The 18938-nt window shown below is 36.3% G+C and overlaps 2 protein-coding genes across 5 annotated transcripts in view; one reads left to right on the forward strand and one right to left on the reverse strand.

The window, feature by feature from the left end:
• The window catches only part of LOC136855316 (uncharacterized), a 612714-nt gene that overhangs the window by 103100 nt on the left and 490676 nt on the right, over positions 1-18938 (forward strand). The window lies entirely within an intron of this gene.
• The window catches only part of LOC136855508 (pyrokinin-1 receptor-like), a 43922-nt gene that overhangs the window by 11113 nt on the left and 13871 nt on the right, over positions 1-18938 (reverse strand). For 2 of the 4 annotated variants that reach the window (XM_067132614.1, XM_067132613.1), the window contains exons 2-4: positions 17990-18938; positions 15014-15219; positions 8377-8422 (exon numbers count right to left, since the gene is read on the reverse strand). The exon at positions 17990-18938 is cut by the window's right edge and continues 68 nt beyond it. In XM_067132614.1, the coding sequence (XP_066988715.1) occupies positions 8377-8422; positions 15014-15219; positions 17990-18938 (1201 nt within the window). Of the gene's footprint in view, positions 1-6912; positions 8423-15013; positions 15220-17989 lie in introns of those variants that run through there. The other 2 variants (XM_067132611.1, XM_067132612.1) reach the window with 1 other exon arrangement.

Here is an 18938-nt window from a genome sequence, read left to right on the forward strand (position 1 = left end):
TACACACACACACACACATACATACACACACATGCATACATACATACATACATACAGACACATATAAATATATAAATTATATTTGTGTGTAGGCCTGTATATACATTTGTGTATATATAGATGTGTATGCATGTGTGTGCGCGCGCGCGCGCGCATCATGCAAAGAAAAACTGAATAAAACGGAGCGATTTAAATTGCGACCAGGCTGAATGGGAAAATCAGACGGCGGCTTACATGATCACTACGCGTAGGATATGAAGAACACTTGACTGATTAAAGTTATTGGGAAATTGCCAGAGCGGGAAAAAGAGTCAAGTAATTGTCATTAGCAGATTCAGAGCGAATTTCCCTTTGAACGCATTGGTAGATATATCGAGGCAATGTGTTTGAAAGCACCCGCTTATTGAACGTATCTGGTTTTGCCTTGTGAAGAGCCACTTGTTATTCCACTTTTTTAAATCTAGAGAGCCACTTTTATTCCCCTTGTTTAAACTTAGAAAGACACTTGTTATCCCTCTTTTTAAACTTAAAAAGACACTTGTTATTCCTAATTGTTAAACTTAAAAAAAAAGGCACTTGTTACTCCCCTTTTTTAACTTAAAAAAAGCCACTTATTATTCCCCTTTTTAAACTTAAAAAGCCACTTGTTGTTCCCCTCATTAAAATTTAAAAGCCACTTGTCATTCCCCTTTTAAAACTTAAAAAGAAAAAAGCGACTTGTTTCCCTTTTTTAAATACAAACGTGTTTTTTGTTCTGATATAAAGGGTAGATGTGATAAAGTTAATTAAGTGTATTCCACATTAAAGTTATAAAACGGTTGGTAGCTTAAATCACATGCCGGAGATAACGATGGATTAAAAAAAAAAGTTAATCGCGCTCATGATTTTATTGGGATTATTTTCTGCAATCTTGATTCCCCGAGCAGATTCGTTTCTGCCTGTTTCGAAAACGTCATTACGTTATTTGGGGACTGATGCAGTTTGCAAACTGAATCAGCTTACAAACTGAATCAGCTTACAAACTGATTCAGCTTACAAACTGATTCAGCTTACAAACTGATTCAGCTTACAAACTGAATCAGGTTACAAACTGAATCAGGTTACCAACTGAATCAGCTTACAAATTGATTCAGCTTACAAACTGAATCAGGTTACAAACTGATTCAGCTTACCAACTGATTCAACTTACAAACTGAACAAGCTTGTAAGTTGAGGTGTCACTCAATCTGATAACTTTGGTGATTCCATATCAGTGTAAGAATTTAATATATATATATATATATATATATATATATATATATATATATATATGTGTGTGTGTGTGTGTGTGTGTGTGTGTGTGTGTATGTTAACTATATGTACAGTGAGAAGAGGACCAGTAATGATCACACATTAGCGAGAAAATTTGTATAAGATTAAAGCTTCAGGGACCATGAAAGTTCAAAGAGAGAAGAAGAGAGAGAGAGAGAGAGAGAGAGAGAGAGAGAGAGAGAGAGAGAGAGAGAGAGAGCCTAACTTCTTTAAGATCTTGATGAACTGAGTGACAAGGAAAAGTTCAAAAGGAAATTATCCCACACTTTGAACTTTGAAATTATTTCCTTATCTTGATGGTTTTAAATTTCGTTTCTAATTGTAAATGTAGACGCAAATTTCCGTTAACAACAGTACTTACAAACGATATCGTTATGGTACGCGTTATTGTTTATATTTAATTATGCACTGAAATTTCGAAACGCTTATCTTTTATATATCTACCGTATATTGTATTATGCGTCTTTCGGAATATTTTGAAATAATCGCGTGATATCGCGATATAGCAGTCCATGTATTTATTAAGGCATTTATTTGATATTGATATGCATTTTATGTACGTTAACTATTGATTCAGTATCTGGGCTATTAATTATATCAGTTTTATATGCACATTTCTGACACCAGCATTATATTTTATATATATATATATATATATATATATATATATATATATATATATATTGCATTGAGTTCATAACCCATTCTTTACCTTTCTATGCGTACCGGCATCAATTTCCGTAAATATCGACAATTCCATCCGCGTAATTCCAACGTTCTATGAACGAAATTGACTCTTGGTTCCAAATTAATCTCCAGCACGCGCGGTATTCCGCATGGACGTGAACGCACGAATCAGAGGGCAGTCTCTATTTGTTTGTTCATTTTTGCCCAGCTGCTGTGACAAGCAACGTCATATTTTATGCTCCTCTTCTGGCGTTGTTTTCTAATTGTATTTCGGTCGTTTGTGTGTGTTTTATTTATTTTTTTTTGGCAGGAATTTTTTTTTTTTGTGATATTTCGTTCAGGTTGGTTGGAGAGGGTCGTAATTTTTTTTTCTCTTCTCCCCCCTCCCCCGTTGAATGATTTCTGGCGTTGTTTTGTAATTTTATCGTTTGTGTTTTTTTTTGTTTTGTTTTTTGCGCGGGAAGTTTTTTTTTCTATATATTTCGTTCTGGTTGATTGAGAGGGTTGTGTTGTCCTCCCCCCCTGAGTAATTTGGGGTAAGCAGGGCATTAATGTAATTATTTATATATATATATATATATATATATATATATATATATATATATATATATATATATATATATATATATATATATATATATATATATATATATATAAGCTATCCTATATAAATATATAATGTTATTGTATGTATTTGTAGATAGTTATATATATATAAATGCATATAATATACATATCTATATATATCTATATGTATGCATACTTATACATATATACATATAGAAATATGTAAATATATAAATTACATATATATGTGTGTATGTGTATGTACATATACAGTATTAATAGACAGACGAATTGAAAGCCCAAGATACGTTTGGTATTAAAACTCGCGTAACGTTTTTCATCGAATCCTGAAAAGCCGTGACCCCTCGCCGAAGATAAATGAGTCTGGAATTGTAAGGACTCCTTTTAAAGTCCCTGCAAAGAAGGAAAACCTGAAGTCTGAAAGTTTAAACGAAAACGCCGAAGTTATCATTGCGTTTTAAAAGGTGGATTCCGGGACGCATTTTCCCCGAGACGTAACCGAGTACCGGGGACCTTTCCCAGAAAGAGAGGAACGCCATATCTTAAAAACTAACCATAGAATTTTCTTGGAAATAATCTCATTATGTTTTCCACACCCAAATTAGTGTGTAGTCATTCTAGCCTAACCCAACCTAACCTAACCTGGACCTTTCCCTGAAAAAAGCTGGACGCCATATCTTAAAAACTAATCATAAAATTTTCCTGAAAACAATCTCATTATGTTTCCCACACCCAAATTACTGATAAGTTTTCCTAACCTAACTCAACCTAACCTAACGGGGCACGGCCAAAAAACCGGGACTGGTGCAATACTAGCATACACCCCTTCCGTTCCTTTTACTGTACCTCCGTTCATATTCTCTTACTTTCCACTCTCTCCTAACGATGGATTCATAGAGCAAACTGCTTTGAGGTTTTCCTCCTGTTACACCTTTCAAACCTTCTTCACTGCCAGTTTCCGTTTCAGCGCTGAGTGACCTCGTAGGCCCCAGCGCTCGCCCTTTGGCCTAAATTCTATATTATCTTTTAGTAAAGGGAATTTGTTTTTTTTGTGCCTCTCCTACAATTAATTTCTTTGTCCGTGTTGATGTGGGAGGGATATTGGAAGTTTTGCCTCGAGCTTTGCGTCTACAGAGAGGAAGAGAAGTCCCGAAACTTTTGCCAATTAGTTGAAGGACGTTGTCAAGGATTCTCTTGATCCTCTTCCTATTAAGTAGCGGACTCTCCGTCAGGATTACTGTGTTGTGAAATGTAAACGCCAGTACGTTTGCGAGCATTCGCGTACGGCTGTGAAGATACGAATGTGGTAGTAATATTTTGTGTCGTTTTTTTTCTGACAGTCATTCTTTTTTAAAGTGTAAGGGCCTATTAATGATATATATATATATATATATATATATATATATATATATATATATATATATATATATATATATATATATATATGTATATTATTTTCATAGTGTAACAGCTGAATTTTGAAATTATATATATACATATGTATATTATATATATATATGTATATATATATATATATATATATATATATATATATATATATAATATAAGATATATATTATATATATAGATAAATTTCTGACTCACATCAGGATCGAATCCAGGTCTTTCAGTTGAAAGACGAGACCGCTGCCGACCAAGCAACACATACATAGACTTCTAAGTGTAAAATAGTGGGAATATATATATATATATATATATATATATATATATATATATATATATATATATATATATATATATATATATATACTACTGCGTCTATAAGTGTGCTTGTTTTAATTAGCCTATGAAAATGATTTTGCTGTCACACTTCTTTATGATGCGTTTAAATACGAAAAGAGACTATCTACTTGAACTGCACATCATTGTGAAATATACAGGTATGTATTCTTCTACACATACACAACCCTTGAAACAGACAGATCCGGAAAGGAGCATCGTCACATTTTTAAGTCTATACATACTAGCGGACCCAAGGGGGGAGGGGCCGCATTTGGGCACGTGGCGGCCCGGGGCACCTATGAAAAATAATGACAAAATAATAATAATATTGAAGGTTTAGATAATAATAACATAAATGAAAAATATAGAAATTGAAAAAAATAAAAAAATTATTTTAGAAGTAATGTATGTATGTATGTATGTATGTATGTATGTATGTATGTATGTATGTATGTATGTATGTATGTATATTATGAAAATTGGTACCCCACCCCCCATGAAAAATAATGACAAAATAATAATATTGAAGATTTAAATGATAATAACAAATAAAAAATATGGAAATTGGAAAAAATAAAAAACTTATTTTAGAATATATATGTTTATATATATGTGTGTATGTATGTATGTATGTATGTATATTATGAAAATTAGTGCCCCCCTACGAAATTCTTCGGGACCCGCTAGTTGCGTTCATCTACAACAGCAAAATACAACTATACTAATCAATACCTAAAACGGAGATGAGACGGAATCACTACAAGACTAACGAGCATAGAAAGTAGGACAACGTCTATAATTATAGATATATATATTTCTTTAAAACTGTTTTTTGATCCCATAATCGTAGAGTTTTGAGCAATAAGGGCGATTTTGGCTTTCGAATTCACCGTTCTCTTCAACCGAGTGAACATCGCTGAGAGATCTCGGGAGGATCGATTGAATCTCGTAAATAAAAGATCGCGGCTGCAAAAGATTTTCTTCGCCGTCCGGGTAATAATAATTGCGTGCTTTTTTTTCTGTTTACGTGGGTCGGATGTGTAGTAATATTTTCTATGTATATATATGTGTAAATATATACGTATATGTGTTATACATATATATATTTGTATATATTTATATATATGTAAATTATTTATATATACATGTATGTATGTATGTATGTATATATATATATATATGCATATATACAAGTATATATTTGTATTATTTATGTATTTATATATATACATACTATTTATACATACATATATATACACATATATACACACACTCTTGTCTACAGTATATTGTATATATCTACACAATACATTGTTTATATATATATATATATATATATATTATATATATATATATATATATATATATATATATATATATTTATATATATATATCTGTGTGTATATATATATATATATATATATATATATATATATATATATATATATATATATATATATATCTTTATATATAATATTCGTAAATTCTTTAGTAGCATTGAATTTAATAGGCAATACCAGACCAACGGTGTATCGTACAACGAATATTCCTTTGAGCCGATGCAAAACAAAATAAGTGAGTTTGTTCGATTCCACGTATGACATTTAATAAGAAAATATTCCTTATTATTATATACAAAACTACATATACCGAATGTCTGTTTCCTAAGTATCATATAATATCTGGCTTAAAACTACCTATCGTAATTTGGTCTAAAATATTATTTCTCGGGTAATGTAAGTACAAAAACGTATGATAAAATTCTCTGTTACATGACTGTTCTGCCCTAAAATGGAAAACTGCAGTATCTGCAAAATTTCCGAAACTGAGATATGCCACCTATTGGGTTCGTGAAACGCTAATACACAAGTTACTGCAGTTTCAGAATGATTCTTCAGTGCTTTATTAAGGCGGGTCCCATTTGCAGTATCTGCAAAATTTTCGAAATTGAGATATGCCGCCTATTGGGTTCGTGAAACGCTAATACACAAGTTACTGCAGTTTCAGAATGATTCTTCAGTGCTTTATTTAGGGGGTCCCATTTGCAGTATCTGCAAAATCAGTAGTAAGGCAAGGGAGTATCAACCATTTCTCTCAGTTTTGTATTTTAGCAGATACTACAGTCTTCCATTTTAGGGCAGAACTGGACATTGATGGCCAGAAGGATTGCGGCTCCTAAAGTAATGGCAAGATATTGAATATTGACAGTTTGATCCCTAACAACCCTAGGTTATTTGAAAAATAATTACTTGGGCCATCTGAAGAATTTCAGAGTAAGTGATTGCTGATAATTTTACTTTTGCTTAAGACTGTAGCGCGGTCGAGGTGATTTTTTAATGAGAGAGAGAGAGAGAGAGAGAGAGAGAGAGAGAGAGAGAGAGAGAGAGAGAGAGAGAGAGAGAGAGTAGTGTAGTTGAAGTATGATGCTGTGATTAGAATATGATGAGCTAGTAAGTATTATGAAAAGTTCAGCATTATTATATATATATATATATATATATATATATATATATATATATATATATATATATATATATATATATATATATATATATATATATATATATATATATGAATGTATGTATGAATCATCAGTTACATAGAATATGGAATATATGTATATAAATTATATAAGCTTTCATAAAGAGTGAGAAAAGTATGCTAATCTATTTGAGAATCGTCATGTTCATATTACTCTCACACGAACTAATCAATCAGACTCCCTTATAGAAGTAATTATTATTTATAATAAAGCTCTGTAATAAACTCATTTCCTTTAACGGAATGATCATCGTCGTCCTCGTGTGTGTGAATCTTTTGACTGGTTTAATTTTCGCGTCTTCGCGAAAATAAAAGTTTGGTCGGTGTCAGGTTCAAAATGGATGACTCGTTATTTCCGTTGCTACACCGTTATATGTTTTCCTTATTGTGTTTACGTCTTGTTATAGATATCGTCGACGATGGAAGTGCATGCTTTTGATTTATTTTCTTTCTTCTTCTTTGTTGTTTTCTCTTATCTGGTTTAACTTTCGCGTCTTCGCGAAAATAAAAGCTCAGTCGATGTCTGGTTTGAAATGGATGACCGTTATTTCCGTTGCTGGACCTTTACGTCTTGTTATAGATATCGTCGAAGATGGAAGTGCATCTTTTTTATTTATTTTCGTTCTTCACCTTTGTTATTATCGTAACATCGTAATCCTTGTGATTGTTGTTCAGCAATTTTGTTTAGACATTCTGATTCTTCTGTCCGACCCTCATAAGTGTCATCAATTCAAGAAATAGTTCTTCGTTTTACTGACATTCGCGACATCTCTCATTCCTCCGCCGGTGTCAGAATCTCTCTCTCTCCCTCTCTCTGTCTCCGTCTCTCTCTCTCAGACATCCAAGCTGTTCTGCAGGTTGTTCTCCACGTTCTTCATGCGGCCCATGACCTCGGCCAGTTCCTTCTGAGTGAACTCCTGCTCCACGTGGGTCATGGAACAGTTGCTGATCGAACCCCCGCTCAGGAGACTGTCAGACTGGCTCCGTTTGCGAGAACCCAGAGTAGTAGTCGCCGTGTTGGTGTTATTGGCCGCCACGTACTTGTCTATAGGGTTCTCGATCACCTCCGGCTGGCGGGCGCTGCTGCTGCTGCCGTAGGGCTTGAAGAGGGGTCTGAATCTGGAGATCCCCCGGCGGCCCATTCCCCAGGGGACTTGGAGGACTTGGAGTTGGAGGAGGAGGAGGAGGAAGAGGATAAGGAGGAAACCAGGAATCGCCTTTTGCCGCCGCTGGCTCTCCGGATGCCATTGAGCTCCTGGATGATGACGTTGGTCTTCTTGGCGTTGGGCGAGCGATGATGATGATGGTGGTGGTGATGGTGAGGAGGGTAAGGGTTGTTAGGGCCCCCCTTGACCTTGGCGGAGTAGTTCCGGGTCGTGGCGATGTTGTTGGAGGCGCCGCCGCAGCCGCCGACGGCGGCCACTGTGGTGGCCTCGGAGATAAAAGTATGGTCTGTAAGTTCAAGGTTGTGGTTTTGTTGAGAGCGTGCGGACTGGGACCACCTACCTCCCCCTGCTCCGGAATGCCCGCCACAGCAGCTCTCTAATGTGACCTGGAATTAGAGACAGAGACACGATACAGTTCTGAGTTACTTCAGTGGGGACGGAGGATGGGGTTTTCAATCTAACCTTGGGATTTTCGTGTAACCGGGAAATAGGGTGTTTAATCTAACCTGGAAATAAGGTGATCAATTTAACCTGGAAATAGGGTGTTCAATCTAACCTTGAAATAGGTGTTCAATCTGGCTTTGAAATAGGGTGTTCAGTCTAACTTTGAAATAGGGTGTTCAATCTAACCTGGAAATAGGGTGTTCAATCTAACCTGGAAATAGGTGTTCAATCTAACTTTGAAATAGGTGTTCAATCTAACATGGAAATAGGGTGTTTAATTTAACCTGGAAATAGTTGTTCATTCTAACCTTGAAATAGGGTATTTAATCTTACCTGGAATAGGTGTTCAGTCTAACCTGGAAATAGGGTGATCAATCTAACCTGGAAATAGGTGTTCAATCTAACCTGGAAATAGGTGTTTAATCTAACCTTCAAATAGGGTGTTTAATCTGACCTGGAAGTAGGATGTTTAATCTGACCTGGAAATAGGGTGATCAATTTTACCTGGAAACAGGTGTTCAATCTAACCTTGAAATGGGGTGTTCAATCTAACCTGGAAATAGGGTGTTTAATCTAACCTGGAAATGGGTGTTGAATCTAACCTGGAAATAGGGTGTTCAGTCTAACCTGGAAATAGGGTGTTTCAATCTAACTTTGAAATAGGTGTTCAATCTAACCTGGAAATAGGGTGTTCAATCTAACATGGAAATAGGGTGTTCAATCTAACCTCAAAATAGAGTGCTTAATCTAACCTGGAAGTAAAGTGTTCAGTCTAACCTGGAAATAGGTGTTCAATCTAACCTGGAAATAGTTGTTCAATCTAACATGGAAATAGGGTGTTCAATCTAAACTTGAAATAGGGTGTTTAATTTAACCTGGAAATAGAGACTTGGGATTCTCATGTAACCTGGAAATAGAGACCTTGGAATTTTCATGTAACCTGGAAATAGAGACCTTGGAATTTTAATGTAACCTGGAATTAGAGACCTTTGAATTTTCGTGTAACCTGGAATTAGACCTTGTGGTTTTCATGTAACCTGGAAAAAGAGACCGTGTGGTTTTCATGTAACCTGGAATTAGAGACAAAGATATGATACAGTTCAAGCTTCAGTGGGAACCGAGGGGGTGTTTAATTTAACCTGGAAATAGGGAGTTTAATCTAACCTGGAAATAAAGACTCGGGGATTTTCACATAACCTGGAATTTACTTCATCCTGGAAGTAAGGGAGAAGGAATGCTGTAATTATTATTGTATGTAGAAATGGAGGTGGGGGAGCCAGTTCCAAGGTTACACGAAGATACAGATTATGCTGTAATACAGTGTGATATATCCCAGTCTTACCTGTATATTCATAAATAAACATAAGATGGTAATCATTATCTTGTGTGGTACAAATCACGATTTGGAGGTTCCATTTTTTCCCACTGCTATTGATACATGTAAGCTCATCCATCTCTCTCTCTCTCTCTCTCTCTCTCTCTCTCTCTCTCTCTCTCTCTCTCTCTCTCTCTCTCTCTCAACTTAAACCTCAGAATGGCTATTTTATTTTATTTTTTTTTGTCATCTTGAGACAACGCAAGTTCTAAGGGATACCAGTTTCGTAAGTACAGAATATTAATCCATATATAAAATATTAATCCACATATAAAATATTAATCCACATATAAAATATTAATCCATATATAAAATCTAAAGACGCCATGTCACACAAGCACATTTTCAGACAAAGCATCTTTTCGGTAAATTTTGCACAAAGCGGCAAATATCACATTTCTAATTTGCACACAACGCAAGATGCGTACTATGTTCTTGACAGTGATTGAATCGTAAACGAGAATTTGATAACTTCATTTCTGTCTCCAGTTCAGGCTTAATTGTGACGCTAGCTTGTGAGACTCAATCAATCAGTTATCGGGAAGTCCAGTGTTCCATAGATACTAAAAAAAAAAATTCCGGAAACATGGTCGTGTATTTTTGATAGGCACCATGAACTCATAGCTAGCTTCTAGGTTTCTGACAAATTATATATATATATATATATATATATATATATATATATATATATATATATATATATATATATATGTGTGTGTGTGTGTGTGTATATGTATTTATTTTATATATAAATATCTGTATATATATAAATTATATATATAAATATTTATATATACATATAAATTATATATATATATATATATATATATATATATATATATATATATATATAATTTATATATATATATAATTTATATATATATAATATATATATATATTATATATATATATATATATATATATATATATATATATATATATATATATATATATATATATATATATATATATATATATATAGAAACGAAATGCTAGCACCATCGTCCTCCCTCCCAGAAATATTTCTGCAGGTTCCTTATTAGTTGTTATCAAGCCACGACCAGACGAGCGGAAAATAGGAAATTTGGTGGCCCTGATGATATCGGCCGCCCAATATTTCCCCAGCCACATATTTCAAATGCTTATGTCACGCACGCTGTGTCTCGGATGCAATACTGACCATTTTATTGCTTGGCCGACAACGGCATAATATGAAAATCATCGCCATTTAAAAACGATTTCGAGGATTTTCGTGTTAATGACCAGATGACTAGAGTTTTTGTGTAATTTGATCCTGAGCGATTATTCGGTGGGTGCTCTCTTGTTCGTCAATTTTTAGTTTTCCGTAAAAGAAAACTGTTGTGCCGGCTTTGTCTGTCCGTCCGCACTTTATTCTGTCCGCCCTCGGGGCTTAAAAACCACTGAGGCTAGAGGACTGCAAATTGGCATGTCGATCATCCACCCTCCAATCATCAAACATACCAAATTGCAGCCCTCTATCCTCAGTAGTTTTTATTTCATTTAAGGTTAAAGTTAGCCATAATCGTGCTTCTGGCAGCGATATAGGAGGCCACCACCTGGCCGTGGTTCAAGTTTCATGGGCCGCGGCTCACACAGCATTATACCGAGACTACCGAAAGATTTATCTGTTTTCGGTGGCCTTGATTACAGGCTGTAGCGGATGTACAGAAATCTCGATTGCGCCGAAGATAGCCCTGTGAGAGCTGATAATCAGCTCGGTGGTCTAGTAAAAGTATTTTGATAATAATAATAATAATAATAATAATAATAATAATAATAATAATAATAATAATAATAAAGTCAGTGGCCCCTGTGGGATTGTTCCATGTGAATGGTGTTCATCTTCTGAATAATAATAATAATAATAATAATAATAATAATAATAATAATAATAATAATAATAATAATCTTTGTGTGTGTTGACCACTACGGAATTCAATGTGTATTTTGTCCTTAAGTTCGTTGACCACTATGGAATTTAATATTCTGTCCTTATTTAATATAAAATACTTTTAAATTAACTGTAGAATTCTTCAGTGAAATTCTTCGTCCTTCTTGTTTTCCCCAGAGTACTTGAAAGCCATCCATCCCCTTCCGAGCGAGATTTACTGCTGCGGAACTCTCTTATCTCCTGTTTTTCCTGAATTCCTATGAACTCCCCTGAATCCAGGGGTAGCTTTATCTCTTCCCGGGTTCCCACTGGGTTTGGCGCAGCTGTTCCGCCCACCCCTACCTCCACCCCCCAACTCTCTTTCCTTTCTTTTTCGCAATTTAATAAAGACATAAGGCTTCTCTTTCACTGGTTCGATCTTGCTTTGTAAATGAAAGCATTGAGTTGCCAGTTGCTTTGTTTATATGTTTTTCTGGATATAGGTCTCTCTCTCTCTCTCTCTCTCTCTCTCTCTCTCTCTCTCTCTCTCTCTCTCTCTCGTTCGTTTATTCCTAGATCAGGCTTCGGGTTACCCATTTCATTGGCTCTCTTTTTTTTTCTAGATAACGCTTTGAGTTTGCCATTTCATAGGTTGTATTTCTAGATAAAAGCTCTTGATGGCCCATTTCATTGGTCCCTTCTGTTTTTCTAGATAAAGATTTTCGGTTGCCAGTTCCGTTGGCTCTTATTTTTCTAGATAAAGGCATAGCATTGACCTTTTACTTGGTGGTTTATTTCTTTCTAAGTAAAAACTGTTGGTTGCACATTTGTTCTCTCTCTCTTCCTTCTTCTCTCCATAAATGCATTGGGTTCCTCTTTTCGTTTGGTGTTTCCTACTTCACACATGCATTGGGTTTTCCTTTTCATCGAATTGTTTACTTTCTAGGTAAAGAAAGGTTTTGAATTGTTTACTTTCTAGGTGAAGAAAGGTTTTGAATTGTTCACTTTCTAGGTGAAGAAAGGTTTGGCATTGTTTACTTTCTAGGTAAAGAAAGGTTTTGAATTGTTCACTTTCTAGGTGAAGAAAGGTTTGGCATTGTTTACTTTCTAGGTAAAGAAAGGTTTTGAATTGTTCACTTTCTAGGTGAAGAAAGGTTTTGAATTGTTCACTTTCTAGGTGAAGAAAGGTTTGGCATTGTTTACTTTTTAGGTGAAGAAAGGTTTTGAATTGTTCACTTTCTAGGTGAAGAAAGGTTTTTGGCATTGTTTACTTTCTAGGTAAAGAAAGGTTTTGAATTGTTCACTTTCTAGGTGAAGAAAGGTTTGGCATTGTTTACTTTCTAGGTAAAGAAAGGTTTTGAATTGTTCACTTTCTAGGTGAAGAAAGGTTTGGCATTGTTTACTTTCTAGGTAAAGAAAGGTTTTGAATTGTTCACTTTCTAGGTGAAGAAAGGTTTTGAATTGTTCACTTTCTAGGTGAAGAAAGGTTTGGCATTGTTTACTTTTAGGTGAAGAAAGGTTTTGAATTGTTCACTTTCTAGGTGAAGAAAGGTTTTTTGGCATTGTTTACTTTCTAGGTAAAGAAAGGTTTTGAATTGTTCACTTTCTAGGTGAAGAAAGGTTTTTGGCATTGTTTACTTTCTAGGTAAAGAAAGGTTTTGAATTGTTCACTTTCTAGGTGAAGAAAGGTTTGGGATGGCCGTTTCATTTGTTCTTCATTTCTTGGGACACGAATCTGTATGTTCATTTCATTGTTATATTATTTTATTTTCTAGACAAAAGCTGTTTCTATCTATCTTATTGGAATACAGGCCTGTTTTATTTATTATTTCTCCTCTCTATCTAGTTATAGACCTGTGCCGTTGGTTTTCTCGCTTTGAGAAATTTCCCCCCCCCCCCCCAAATTTTTTCCCCGTCAATGAGTTATCTGTCCTTTCAAGTCTTGGGGAAAAATTCTATTCCCGCGGGAGTTCTGAGTTTTTAAACAGATTACCAGCGTTAACTTTTAAATTTTTTTTTTTTTTCGCTTCGACGAACATTCTCTGCTGAAGCTGTAATTGACTTTGCAAATTGCAAAGTGTGATCTCACTTTGAGATTTGCATGCGAATTCCTCATTCGCTCTATAGTTTGGTGTTGATCAACTTTCATGTTCGTTGGTTGAGAATATTTTTTAACTGTCTTGCAATATATTTCCCAAATGATGACGTAATTTGCATATTTTCTCATGCATTTTGATGCAGGAATTTCAGTAAGTAATGTGTACCTTTTAACATTCATTTTCATATATATCTTGACTTAAAGGAATATAATGTCTTTAAGAAAACTTTCTTACATATCTTGGCCTAAAGGAATATAATGTCTTTAAGAAAAATTCCTTGTATATCTTTACCTAAAGGAATATAATGTCTTAAAGAAAATTTTCCTACACATCTTGACCTAAAGGAATTTAATATCTTTAAGAAAACTTTCCTACATATCTTGACCTAAAGGAATATAACGTCTTTAAGAAAATGTTTCTTAAACGAATGTATTTTAACTTTACTAATAAAAGAAAATAATTCGTCTTATCTGTCAGAAATATTCGTAAGATGTAATGGCTAACCCATCTTGCAGATGTCTGTGTGATGATATGCCGGAATCTCCGTAAGATTTCTTGACAAGAGTTGTTGTCCAGTTTGATCTGTGTGTATATCCATAAGTTTGTATGGAAAATGTTGATATTTTTGTGATGATTAACACTTGGTCAGTTAATGTATAGGTCGATATTTTTTCTCTCTCTCTCTCTCTGAGGTCAGTTAATGTATGGGACAGTAGTTTCTCTCTCTCTCTCTCTCTCTCTCTCTCTCTCTCTCTCTCTCTCTCTGTGATCAGTTAATGTATGGGACAATAGTTTCTCTCTCTCTCTCTCTCTCTCTCTCTCTCTCTCTCTCTCTGTATACGGCCGAGGTTAAGTCGTAGCTCTCGGATCAGTTTGTCTGTTCATATTTTTCTGTAGTTTATGACAATAGTTTCTCTCTCTCTCTCTCTCTCTCTCTCTCTCTCTCTCTCTCTCTCTCTCTCTCTCTCTCTCTCTCTCTGAATGTATATATATTACATATATATAACATAGAATATTATATACTATAATGTAATAAATTAAACAGATATGAGAAAAATATATTTAAGTAGTCTCTGTATATACCAGCCTGCCATTCAGTCTCTCTCTCTCTCTCTCTCTCTCTCTCTCTCTCTCTCTCTCTCTCTCTCTCTCTCTCTCTCTCTCTCACCTGCAGGGCCTGTCGGAAGCGATTGCTCATGATGTGGTAGAGGATGGGGTTGACGCAGGTGGAGATGTAGTAGGATATCCCGGAGATGTTGTACAGGATGTTGAAGAGCTTCTTGGCCACGGTGCTGTTGGGATCGGCGTGGATCGCCATCAGGCGCTGGGCCTGGTGGGGGGCGAAGCACACGAAGAACGCGATCACCACCGCCACTGCCAAGGACAAGAGAAAATCGTAGAAAGATTAATGATGATATAAAAATAATAATAACAGTGATAATGACTGTTGGCTTTACTCAAGGTTCTTTGAGGCGTTCCTTAGGGCCCTGGTTGCAACCCCTTTCATTCCTTTTAATATACATCTGTTTATATAAAAAAAGGTAATAATAATAATATTATTAACTGTAGGCTTTACTCAAGGTTCTTTGCGGCGTTCCTTAGGGCCCTAGTTGCAACCCCTTTCATTCCTTTTATTTGTACCTCTTTTTATATACAAAAGATAATAATAATAATAATAATAATAATAATAATAATAATAATAATAATAATAATAATAATAATAACAAAAGCTGTAGGCTTTACTCAAGGTTCTTTGCGGCGTTTCTTAGGGCCCTAGTTGCAACTCCTTTCATTCCTTAATATACATCTGTTTATATATAAAAGGTAATAATAATAATAATAATAATAATAATAATAATAATAATAATAATATAATAATAATACTAATATTAATAACTGTAGGCTTTACTCAAGGTTCTTTGCGGCGTTCCTTAGGGCCCCTAATTGCAACCCCTTTCATTCCTTTTATTTGTACCTCATTTTATATACAAAAGATAATAATAATAATAATAATAATAATAATAACTGTAGGCTTTACTCAGGGTTTTTTGCGGCGTTCCTTATGGCCCTAGTTGCATTCCTTTTCATTCCTTTTAATATACATCTGTTTATATATAAAAGGTAATAATAATAATAATAATAATAATAATAATAATAATAATAATAATAAGAACAACAACTGTAGGCTTTATTCAAGGTTCTTTGCGGCGTTCCTTAGGGCCCCAGTTGCAACCCCTTTCATTCATTTTATTTGTACCTCTTTTTATATACAAAAGATAATAATAATAATAATAATAATAATAATAATAATAATAATAATAATAATAATAATAATAATAATAATAATAATAATAGTAATAATAATAATAACAACTGTAGGCATTACTCAAGGTTCTTTGCGGCGTTCCTTAGGGCTCTAGTTGCAACCCCTTTCATTCCTTTATCGTACCTCCGTTTATTTACAAAAGATAATAGTAATAATAACTGTAAGAATTACTTAAGGTTCTTTGCGGCGTTCCATAGGGTCCATAGCTGCAACCCCTTTCACTTCTTCCACTGTACCTTCGTTTGTATAATCTTTACTCCATCTTGCTTTCCTCAACTCTCTCCTAATACTTGTTTCATAGTGCAACTGCAATGTTTTTCTACTGTTACATCTTTGTAACCTTTTACTCTCAATTTTCCTTTCAGCTCTGAATGTCCTCGTAGGCCCCAGCGATTGGCCTGTGACCTAAATTTTATATTCCAATTCCAATTCCAGTGATAGTAATACTAATAATAATGCTGAAGGTATAAGTTAATTTCGCCTATTCTGAAGAAACCTAGATTTTAATTACAGCCATTCTTGTCGCAGTTCCAATAATAATAATACTAATAATAGTGTTAATAATGCTGAAGAAACCTAGAAGTTAATTATAGCCATTCGTATCACATAGATTGGCTCCTCCTAGGGGTTCTCTTCCCCCCCCCCTCCCCAAACCGCCGGCAGGGCATCGTGAAGATACGATTGTTATATCTGGCGGAATTCAATTAACGCCCCCGTTCATTGATTCCGCCACCCCGGGGGAGAGGAGAAGAAGAAGAAAGCTTCCAGACTTCCAGGAAACTTTTCCATTCACGTCAGGAGAAGTTTAAAAAGCTTTCGAATGACCTCGGGGACTCCCCTGGGAGGAGCGAAGAGGAGGAGGAGGAAGAAGAAGAAGAAGAAGAAGAAGTCAATTTGTTCTCGAGATGGAATCAAATATGGGGCTTTTGGCAGCCGTAGACCCGAGGGTTTTGGAGATGATTACGGTTTTACTTTGGAGGGGTTTAGTTCCCCCCCTCTCCCCCCCCCCGAAACGGAGTTTTGTTACGTATGATGCGTTGGATTATATAGAGCCTGTGTATATGTTTATGTATATACATATTTTTTATATATTTGTTTATTTCTGTTCACACACACATACATACGCACATACACACACACACACACACACACACACACACACACACACACACACACACACACACACACACATACGCGTGATATATATATATATATATATATATATATATATATATATATATATATTTATTTTGACCACATCAGGATCGAACTCAGGTCTTTCAATTGGAAGACGAGACCGCTGCCAACCTAGGTTCGATGCTGATGTGAGTCAGAAATTGATTTCTGTTATACGCGTGATTGTGTGTTTATTATTTCTGTATATATATTATATATATTATATATGCATATATATATAATATATATTTATTCACATACACACGCACACACATATATTTATATACAGATACAGACATACTATCATCATATTTTCACTTATACATGGCTACAAAGAATATCAAAGCAAGTGTCCCTGCCATATTCATCCTTGTATATGTTAATATTCGTCTTAATATTCGCCTTAACCTAGCATTGTATATGTTAATATCCGTCTTAATATTCGTCGTACCTAGCATTGTATTGGTTAGTATTTGTCTTAATATTCGCCTTACCCAGCATTGTATATGTAAACATTCGTCTTACCTAAGATTGTATTTGTTAACATTCGTCTTGCTATTCGCCTTACCTAGCATTGTACATGTTAATATTCGTCTTCCCTAGCATTGTACATGTTAACATTCGTCTTGCTCTGCGCCTTACCTAACATCTTGATGACGGCCTTGTTCCGGGACCCATCGTTCGTGGACGCGCAGTTGTGCGAGTCAATGGAGGGCACGGACCTGGCGATGCGAGCCGACCGCTGCAGCTGCACGGCGATGCAGGCGTACAGGACGGTGATGAGCAGCATGGGCGCCACGAAGAACAGCACCGACGAGATCTCGAAGACCCAGCTGAGCCGCTTCTTGATCGTGCACGTCGCCGTGCTCGGGTCGGCCCCCTCCCCGTCCGGGGTGGGCATGTAGACGATGCCGTACTGGATGGCGATGGGCACGGCGCACGCCGTGGCCACCGCCCAGATGACGGCGATGGAGCGGATGACGCGCCCCAGCTGCGACATCGTGTGGGAGCGCAGCGGGTGGCAGATGCCGATGTAGCGCTCGACGGTGAAGGCGGCGATCGTCAGGATGGAGGCGTTGGTGGAGATCTCGGCCGTGAAGCCCCGGATGAAGCAGAACTCGGCCCCGAAGACGTACGGCGGGCCCCACCACAGCAGGTACATCTCTTCGGGCATGCCGAAGGCCAGCAGGAGGAGGTCGCTGATGGCCATCGAGAAGAGGTAGTAGTTGGTGGCCGTGTGCATGATGCGGTTCCTGACGATGACGATGCAGGTGGCCACGTTGCCCAGGACGCCCGTGATGGTGATCAGGATGTAGATCACCGTCATGGAGATCGTCATGCTGAAGTCGTGGTTGTAGGGGTTCCCTTCTTCCCCGCCGTCCTTCTGGCCCCCGGGGGCCTCGGGGCTGTCGAAGACTCCCGCGGCTCCGTCGGGGAAGTTGCTGAAGTTCAGGAATCCTGAGGACGACGGAGTGACGGTGGTGGAGAAGGAGGCCGACACGACTTCCTTCACTGTGGCGAGGATGATTGAAGAAGAGGAGGAAGAGGAGGAGGAGGAAGAAACCGATGCCGCTGTTGCGTTTCGGGTGCT

This window comes from Macrobrachium rosenbergii, chromosome 31 (assembly GCF_040412425.1).
Source record: "Macrobrachium rosenbergii isolate ZJJX-2024 chromosome 31, ASM4041242v1, whole genome shotgun sequence".
NCBI lineage: Eukaryota > Metazoa > Arthropoda > Malacostraca > Decapoda > Palaemonidae > Macrobrachium > Macrobrachium rosenbergii.